The 9,998-nt window shown below is 40.7% G+C and overlaps 1 protein-coding gene across 1 annotated transcript; it reads right to left on the bottom strand.

Annotated features, from left to right (window-relative positions):
* Positions 1-1,849: 1,849 nt before the first annotated feature.
* TRH (thyrotropin releasing hormone) lies at positions 1,850-6,488 on the bottom strand. Its single transcript, XM_005288452.5, has 3 exons — positions 6,309-6,488; positions 5,030-5,241; positions 1,850-3,753 (listed from the first exon to the last, which is right to left on the bottom strand). Exons 2-3 carry the CDS (start codon positions 5,217-5,219, stop codon positions 3,158-3,160), a joined length of 786 nt encoding a protein of 261 aa, XP_005288509.2. The 5' UTR covers positions 5,220-5,241; positions 6,309-6,488; the 3' UTR covers positions 1,850-3,157.
* Positions 6,489-9,998: the final 3,510 nt, after the last annotated feature.

The following is a 9,998-nucleotide window of genomic DNA, read 5'->3' as shown; positions in this document are numbered from 1 at the left end:
TCCTTTAAAAAGGAAATCTAACGGAGGTGGTGGTTTTCTTTAAACAAATAAGCATCCCCCTGATAGTGCTGAAATCCTGAAATAAAAACCAATCGTAGAAAAAAGTGAAACTGAATTGCTGATTTTTTCATTCTCTCCTCTGAGAGAAAAGTGCAAAACCCACAATTATCCAGAATGAAGAGTAAATTGGATTTTTAAACTCTTTACCTTTTTTTTAATGATCTGCAGTGCTGTTAGTAATAGCGGTAAAGTATTTTTCATGATGTCTGACTTTCTGATTGCCCTCTTATCTTCATTCGCATTTAGCACCTTAGCTTGTAGCTGTGAATGAATAACTTTGACCAGCAGATGGAGAGTTTCCCTCAGGCCCCACACAGCTGCAGAACTATATCAGCCTATTTTTTTTCCCCCCAAACCTTGGCTTTTTGCATGTTCTTCCTTCAGTGTTCTTGGAGTAGAGTCACAAGGGTCCTCACCTTGTGGGACTCTGTTGTGTTTGCTTTGTTGTTATGGAATGTTTGTCTATTCCTGAAATTATGAAAAACGTTCTAACCCCATTTCTTTATTTTGTACCTGTTAAGACACATGTTGGTGGTCACATGTCATATTGTTAGGGGTTCTCCCTGTTTTAAAAAGCCTGATTAATCGGAAATGATGCATGGAATAATACACAAGGAAATGTCTTTAAACTAATTCCTTTCTTCCATTACAAAACGAGAAATACCTGCTTTAAAAGGCATCTTATGCACAAAGTGTGCCAATGGCTGTTGAAGTGTACAAGATGTACCCATCTATCTGCTTTGAGGATTTACTCACCAGTTGTTAATTAAAAAGCCATTGCCAGTAATTGATGCCTGCCAGTCATCACAGGCATATAACAGGACAAATTATCTCCAAAGATGCAAAGTGCTTGATTGACCACATTGCATGTGGGTCGCCTTGGAAACCTTTAACTTCAGTGAAACTTGCTAAGATTGTTAATTATTTCTCTCCAGGGTAACAAACCCATGTGGCACCACCAACATGTCTAAGCAGTGAAGTTCTTCGGGGAAAAAAAGCTTATATATTAGGAATCCTATGAAAAGGAACACTACGTTATAGGATGGAAGTTTTGTATTAAAATATTTTGCTCAGATTAATCAAGTAGGATAAATCTGCTTTGAAAAACCAGATTATTTTTTTTAAAAAGCCATGGGCTATATTGACTATAGTGCTACTACTTCTAACATAGAAGATGACATCAACATCACTTGATAAATGTCTATTGATCAACAAAATCAGTGTCTCTAGAAGTAAGACCAGGAAATATGGAGTCAGCACTCCTAGTTCCTGTTCTTTGCTCTGCTGCTGATACACTGTGAAGTAGGTGAGTTGCACAGTGTCTGATTTTAATAATAGAAACCGAGGATGGTGTGCATTGCAGGCCAATTTGCATGTCACCACAACACACATACTTGTAGTTACATGTGCAAATGACTGCTTAGATATTTAATGTGAGATATGTGTGTTCAAATATACAATCTGTTCACACAGTTGCAGTAACCAGGTCAGATTCCGTGTAACTGGTTACTAAGCACAGAGCATTAAGTGTTGTCCAAGCGTTAAAGAACTGGTGAATTACTCCGTCTCTTGTCACTGGCATGAAAGGGTATCTTCGTATAGACACGTACCCATGCTGCACAGATTGACCGAAGTTTCAAGGTTCAATCTGTACATGTACCAAAGAAATGAAATTTCTAATGTTAAGTAGAACCAGTCTGATTCAGAGTAAAACATCCTTTTGTGTACAAGTCTCAGACTCAAATAACCAAAGTTCATTGTGCAGCTGTGTAACAAGGATGCTTGTGGGTTTATTCCAGATGCATATCTTTATTATAATACACAAGTAGAAGTTTTCAAAAGGGACTCTACTATCTTTTGTACAAATCAGCCTTCCACTTCAATAGCAAAATAGTTCTATATACAAACATGTAGTAACCACCAGGACGCAAGATGTTGTTTCCTAGAAAAATATTTTTTCATGTTAATTTAAACTCAGGAGGACTTGATATTTTTCACGTTATTGAATTGCATTTGCACAACCATAAAGGACACCCAAAGTTACGATGGGATTGACTATTGATATTTATTAATTGTTCATGCCAAATAAACACCTTGCAGAATCTGTAGACCACATAAAGTGAAAACATTTTTTATGGGGAGGGGGAGAAACTTAATTAGAAGAACAACAAAAATTCTCCTATGGAGAAAATGCCTTCTTGTTGCAATTTAAAATGTTGCTATCTAATAAAGACAACTCATCGGTTTCAAATCAAATGACTGAAATGTAGATGTATTGATTAGAGGACCCTACTATGTAGTGACACACACAGCTCTTCTCAACTTGTTGAATTGTTATGACACATTAAATGTCCTTGTTCTGTAGTTTCCTAAATGAAATATTGTTTGGTTTTGAGTCAATTGCTTTAAACCTTGCCTTCAAACTAAACATCCAGCCTGTTACATTCGCGCATAGTCCCTCTCTCTCTGCCCATGAATTAATGTTTATTATCAGAATAGGCTGAAGTGCATAAGCGTACATATTTCACTAATATAACATTTAAAAGTAAAACCCTGTTAAATTTCATTTTGAAATCACTTCATATGTTGTTTTTCTCTCCTGCTCTGTAAATTCACTTGTTTTCACTTGCATAAGAAGAGCTATGTGATTATTCTGCTTCGTCATCTAGTATCCTGAACGCATATAACGGGGCCGTTCTAGTCCTTGGGATACAATTGGTGGGTGCACATAAAGGGATCATCTTAGAGCCTGATCCTGTAAGATACTGAGCACCCTCAATTTCCATGATGGTGGGAGTTGAAAGCACTCAGCACCTGGCAGGATTAGCCCTGTTCCCCCTGAGTCAGCAAAGTATTTAAGCACATCCTTAACTTTAAATGTGTGAGTAGAGCCATTGACTTCAGTGGGACCATGCACATGCCTAAGTACCTGGCTGAATCAGGGCTTTAATCCTCAAGGACTTTAGCTTTATTTCTAAGGAGTTACTCATATGGCAGGTCAGCAGCAGAGAGTCAGAGGGGGGATGAACAGAACTTTAAGTGGTCTGGCAGATCACTCTAATCAAATGTAAATGATGGCCAATGCAATCGCCCTTTCTCACTCCTCTGCCCCCGCCTCACCTTCCCAAGCAAACCTCCTCCCAGGATGCTGCCGCTTCTCTTCTACTCTGCCCTTGTTGACATTATCTAGTAACTCGAGCAAGAAGCTGCCTTTGCTACAGTTGAAGGAATCCTGAAGGTCACAGGGGGCATCGTAATCTGGGCTTTCAGAATCCACATATCTTCTTCCAGGGTGCTGGCGTTTCTCCAGGTCTTGGTCGCCCAGATCCAGCTCATCATCCCAGCTCCTCTTGCCAGGATGCTGACGCTTGTTGTAAATCAGAGACCTCTTGCCCGGGTGTTGCCTTTTGGATAGTTCATTCAGATAGGCCAGTTGGGTGCTAGGGATATCAACATACTGGTCCCACAGTGACCTCCTGCCAGGATGCTGTCTCTTCTGCAGCTCCATGTCACTGTCAAGGTCGTTGTCTTCCTCTCTTTTCCCTGGATGTTGTCTCTTCTGAGTTTCTCCATAAGACATTTCTTCCTCATCTTCCCTTTTCCCAGGGTGCTGCCTCTTCTCTAGGTCACTGGGGAATCTCTTCCCAGGGTGTTGTCTTTTGGAAAACCAGTCTGACTGAGGAACGCTTGGTCCTGTCCAAGGAAATGACCAATGTTAGTGAACTTTCGTGATTATCATTATTCATCTGGAAGCTGAACTGTGAGCTCCCTGGGGTATATTTATTATAGCTCTGGAGGGAGCATAGGGTTATATGCCACTCCCAGTCACACCATTGTAAACCTAGGGGCAACTCTGTGGACTGCAATGGGGTTACTCTGGATGGGGTAGCCAAGTGCAGATTGGCATATGGTCATTTCAGCAAGGATGGTTTGAAGGAAAAAAAATCCAGTCTGGAAAAGAATTGGGTGGGAATCCAATGATAGGACCCAATATGCTATTCTAGAGCTTTGCTCCATAGAAATTTGGGAAAGGGGGCAGCTGTAGAGTCAGGTCAGGGACTGGAGGATACATGAACAGGGGCAGGGGGAGGAGCTGAGTTGCAGTGCCAGCAGAGGTGGGTACAGGGCAGGAGCTGCATGCCAGGGGAGATGATAGGGCTGAGTGGCAAGTAGAGGCAGGGGAGTAAAGGACATCTTGAAAGTTTGGGGACTCAGTGCAGCCAGTTCTTATGATTTTTTTATTGCATGTCTTGCAATATTTGTACCTTTTCTGAAAGGCCCAGCTCCTGGATTCATGTGATTACCTGAGAATCTCCACTTACTTTTTTTTTTTTAATGAAAGTTTCTAGGAAGGTGGGGATGGGCTTTCTAGGGCCAGCTCCCTTCTCCCTTTGCTTCCGGCAACAAGATCTGTAGCTACCTGCACCTTTTCTTCCACAAGCTTCCGATCAGGGCCAGCTTCAGCTGCTGTGGCTGCTGGGAGCAGAGGATTTGTGAGATGTTGCCAGAGGCAGCCTGGGCACTCCACGGAAATTTGACCCCTGGCTGCCCGACAGGGGGAGTGTGAGTGGTAAGGAGCATCTGTTAGCCAAGTGACAAGGAGGCTAGCAGGGAGTAGCTGAGAGTACGCGTGCCCTGTTCTAACTTTAGAGCTGCCCCTGTAGGAACCTTCTCTACAGGCAGGTTATTTCATCATAGTGATTCTATCATCCCTTCTGAAGCATCTTCTACAGGATGCCAGACTAGGTGGAGCATTGGTCTGGTCTGGTGCAGCAATTCCCAGGCTAGTAAAGCTCCCTAGGGAAGAAAACCTCTTTTCCTGATTTCTCTGTGTCACATCTGGCCTAACTCTTTCTGCCCTTTTATTTATTATTCCCAGGGGGGAAAAAATAGACCCCAGGAACTAAGCACAATGAAATTAAAGATCTCCATCTAAGTAACGTGCTAACAGCACCAATGTCATGTCTACCTTTATTAGTCTCTTCCCCCTCATCTGCTTTCTTGAGGATAGACCGAAGGATGATGCTTTCTGCCCTTTGCAGGATGTCATCCAAATGGCTTCTATCTCCATTCTCGTTTGTCTCTGGAATGGGCTGCCCCAGACTGACGCAGACACTGGAGAGAGTCAGGGAGAGCAGCAGCAGCCGGATGGATGTCATTGTGGGAGAGGAGTTCCTGCAACTTTCATGGGAAAGTAAAGGACAGGGGAGGGCAATGGAACAAAACCAACAACAATTACAATGTACCCAGTAACTCAGGAAGAAATCTGGGTAAGTACAAAGCACGCAAGCGCTCTGAGCTGCCGCAGAGACTGGAGTTTCTCATGGGAATTATTTCCTGTCCCTTCTAATTTTTCTGACCGCTCTCTCACTTTGTTTTGAAGTGCTCCAAATAATTTGTAAATTCTTTGTAGGTAATGTTGAGGGCTCGTTCACTTTCTGTATAGAACAGCTATTTGGGTTTTAAATGTCATATACATTTAGCGTTTTTAATATCTTTTGATCAGACTATTCTAGTCTTCCCTTTTGAAACTGTTAGCATATTGTTTCGTATTTTGCACATGCATGTACACCTGCCCCAAGGACTGCTTTCATTAAATAACTCCCTAAGGACTGCTTTAAAATAATCCCAGGATTTGCAGCACAGTTTTGTTCTGCCTTTAGTGAAAAATCAACCTTAAATAAGCAACTGAGTTTTCCTTCTCGTGGGTACACACTCAAAATAGGGTGAGTGTGTGAGTGAGAGAGAGAGAGATGCATATAATATATTTGTGCACTCTTAGGAACTATCTTCTGTGTTTGGAAAGCACCTACCACTTTTTGGTCAAGTCAAAGAATATCACATTTTACAACCCACATGCATAAAAATAGTATCGACATTTATTCTGATCTGTCTCTGGAATTCCTGAAGCACCTAGCACATTTTCTCTAAGTTCTGATCATTTATTTACCAAGCAGTAAAGTTCATTTCTGAAACCTATGTTACTATACATTCCGTTTAGCTAAAGAACCTCCCTAGCAGACTTGTTCAGTGAAAGGAATACACACTCTACTAAAAGTTTTACAAGACAATACACCAGTTTCTAAACAGAAAACAAGTGTTACCTCTTTTAATGGCAGGCTTCTATTACCCTCTGACAAAATCCTTCAATTGTGGCTCTAACAGTGGCACGCTGAGGCATGCTATGCTGTCCAGTACAATCTTAAGAAGAAAAGTTAAAGTAGGCAACTTAAAAATTTATAAATTACCTGGATTGTGTTTTGTGGTTTTGGTTGATCTTTCTCCCAAGAGGATCTTCAGTTCATTCCTTCTTTAGATGTATTTGCACATCTGAGCTTCCGAGTTTTCCTTCTTTACTACAGACACTTGCAGTATCCAATAGAACGGGTGCGAAGTTCTCTTTGGATGGCTAGTGCCTCCCTACTTATATTGTGCCGCCTCTGGACCCATTATGCAAATAGCTTTGAGCTAATTTAGTTGAGGTAGCTTTTTTTTTTTTTTCATTGATGTCAGAGATCTGAGTTTTGGACGCACTTTAAAACTGACAGTTGTTTGCCAGCCCCCTTGTATTAGCCTCCAAATGCTGCTATTTTTCATCCCCTAAGGGGATTATCCTAGATCTTATGCAGCACCGAAAGGAGCTGCTTTATTTTTTTTCTCCCCTGCTTAAACTGAGACACTCCTATGCCTTATATTAAGCAAGCAATGCAGAGTAAAGGCAAAGGGACAGGTAATTTACCATGCTAAGGAAACAAAACCATGGGGGTGGGGAAGGAGCACACAAGGCTAGATTTATACCAGCTGAGAATCTGACACAATATCCTGAGTGGCTACAAAAACTCTAACTTCTAATTCCATCTTTTCTTAGCAACGCTGTTCATAAACAATATGCTAGAATTTGCAAGCTGTAGCAATGGATATCAAATTCTACATAAAGCACTTATTATTTATTTTATTATTATAACTAGCAATAATTCCTCTCTCTGAAGAATCTATCTATTTTAAAATATTTCCACATAGCACTGGTCAACATATATACCAGATAGCCAAACTTGGAAAGTTAAAAATGGACTGTATTAAAAATTAAAGTACAAGAATATAAAGAAGTCACAAAGAAAAATATAAATTAAAGCATCACTAGTAGAACCTGACTTTTTTTTTTTTGTAAAGAGGTCAGACAGAAAGGTATTTGGGGAAGGGGGGGGGATATATCTTTTTCTAAGGCTTTTAGTCCTACCCCTACCACCAGCAAATAGACCCAGGAAGATTAACAATTGACTCTAAAACACACACAAGTAATTAAGTCCCAGTAGGGTGCAAAAAAAGGCTATCTCTTTCAAAATCCTTATTCATGTGAGTAATTGTTACTAAAAGTAGTGGTCCTGTTGACCTCAGTGGGGTTACTCATAGGAGTAAGGATTACTCACAGGCATACTGATTTTCAAGCTTTGACTCCAAGTTATTAATTTGAGTTTTTCAAATGAAGGGATGGAACCAAGTAAAATTAACATTCTTCTGAATTCCCATTTATTAACACATTGTCACAAACACAGACTGTATATTCTTCTCTGTACTGTTATCAAAGAGTTTAATGATAAAGTTGTTTTCTCTCTGTAGTAGTTGCTGACAGAAACCAGCCGCCAGATCTGCATGGATGCTGCTGCTCCTTGCCTGCATGTGCCACTAGCATTTAACTTTTCTCCAGGGTGCTAGTCTGAAACCAGGATCAGAAGGTATTTTGGACATAATTACAATGCACCGGATTTAAGTCCCATATCAGACATGTGCAGAGGTCTCCTGGTCCTCATCTGGCCCTACAAAATCGTATTTGTTGCTACTCCAACTAATTTGTGAATGGAGTCCACGTGGAGCATCATCTGAGGTGTATATTGGGAACCGGGAAACGCTGGTGTGTGAGCTGGCCCTTGACTTAGTAGCACAATTGTACCAGTTCCACTGTCTTTTGGGTCTTGGATCTGGGAGAGAAAAGGCAGCATTTGGCATGTGAATGGCTAATGGAAAAATCCTATAGAATTGATTATGGATGAAGCCAATAGCTTTCTATAGAAATTACCATAATGCCCATTGAATTGAATTTAAAATGTAACTTTTCTGTAGCTTTTTTGCAGAATTTTCTGTTAAACGCTAAATGATGGATCAAAAAACCCACAGAGAGGTTATAACTGTCTGTTAAATTCTCTAGAGGTAAAATCCTGGCTCAATGGAGCCAGAATTTCATCCAAGGACTCTTCCATGAGGGATTGCAGTCACCGGTTGAATTTTGACTCGCTATCTAAAGTTATCTTCAGGAATGAATGAGATACAACATATGCAGTCATGTCTGATCTTAGTTACAGGAGTGACAATCTGAGAGTCAAACCCTATTTCATTGACACACATGTAAATCTGGAGTAACTTCACTCCATGGAGTTTCTCTGGATTTAAACTATTGTTTAAACAGTTTTTTGTAAAGAATTTATCTTAAAATGAGCATTTTTTCCTTCTTATTGGGATCAAAATCCTTTTCCTTAAGGCAGCCTGAGCAGCGCTAAAGATGCCTTATAAACAAAACAGATTCACAGCTCTATAAAGCTGCTGTCATCTCTAATCTAAGAATCTGTCAACATTGTTTGCAGTATAACAGACAACATGACCCAAGATCTACAGGGTCAACATTGCAAAGAAATTAGATGCAAGTATCATCAGGCTACTTTACTGTAATAAAGGAGTTCTTACCATAAATAATAAAGAAACCCCATCAAAAACAGCAGAGTCTCTAGCACAGACTAAATTCATAGGTCAAGTGATTTTCAGAAAAGTGTTAGAGCTTTTCAGAAATCTGCAGAATGCTGTGTTAGGTTTTTAAGAACCTTCAGTTATTTCAGAGAGGTGCTTGTTGAAGAGTAGTAAATATCTAATAATGTATAGCTTAGGTGTAAGTTTACTCAACCACAGCCCATAGAAGTCAATGGGAGTCTTTGGCCAGTGTCCTATCTTCCGGGTCTTTAGACTAAAGATCCTCAGCTGGTGTAAATCTAGCCCTTTGTGTTCCCATTGTGTTGTTTCCGTCTATGTATTTGAATTATCTGACTCTTTTAAAATTCTGCCACTTTTACTGAGGGCCAAATCCTGGTCCCTGAGGTAGCTAGACAGGTGAAAAATGTATAAGGGTTGTAAATCCTCATGCTTCAGGGTATAAACCATCCACTGTAGTGAAGTTAGGAAGCAATCTCTGTGACACAGAGTTCCCTCGGCAAAGGGTCCCCTGTTCCTTGCAAACAGCTCTCACCTCAGACCTGACAAACTCACTGCACCAAATATGTGTCTCAGGACATTTCTCCATAAAAAGAAACATGTAAGAGATCTCCAGAAAGCCAAGATTCATAATCATTGTGAGATGTACACACGGGTGATAATGGAGTAAAAATTAGTCACAAGGGGTTAATGGCTCGGTGATGGTCCATTCGAGCAGAGGGGGGTTTAGCTGGTGATGCAATACAATGCTAAATTATTTAGGCTTGCCCAATGCTAAGACTTTCAATGGAAAACCATCAGAGGCAACTGCACACAATCAAAACCACTCGAATGTTTTAGAAAAAGGAACTTTACAAGAAGACGGGTTTGCCAGATTTGTGAATAGAAACAAAAGGCTGTGGTCAGTATAACCCAGAGGAGGGAGAAGCACTCTGTATCTACTGACAAAGCCCCTTGTGGAGTGGGGGTGGTTTCATGAATCTGGGTCTTTTGAAACCAACCAGCTCTGCAATGGACTGGACTTTAGGGGGACACCCTACTTTGTTAGACAGGCAAGGTAACTATTGCTAAGTGTAGGTAGGACCTAGGTTTGCATTTTGTGACTTTGTTGTACACCTCTACCTCGATATAACGCTGTCCTTGGGAGCCAAAAAATCGTACCGTGTTCTAGGTAAAACCGTGTT

Source organism: Chrysemys picta, chromosome 7 (genome assembly GCF_011386835.1).
Source record: "Chrysemys picta bellii isolate R12L10 chromosome 7, ASM1138683v2, whole genome shotgun sequence".
Lineage (NCBI taxonomy): Eukaryota > Metazoa > Chordata > Testudines > Emydidae > Chrysemys > Chrysemys picta.
This window is presented reverse-complemented; position numbering and strand designations above follow the sequence as displayed.

Excerpts from the sequence above, each read along its gene's own strand:
- TRH (XM_005288452.5), bottom strand. The coding sequence starts at position 5,219 with ATGACATCCATCCGGCTGCTGCTGCTCTCCCTGACTCTCTCCAGTGTC. Across the intron at positions 3,754-5,029 it reads GGGGGAAGAGACTAATAAAG|GACCAAGCGTTCCTCAGTCA; the intron begins GTAGACATGACA and ends TTCCTTGGACAG.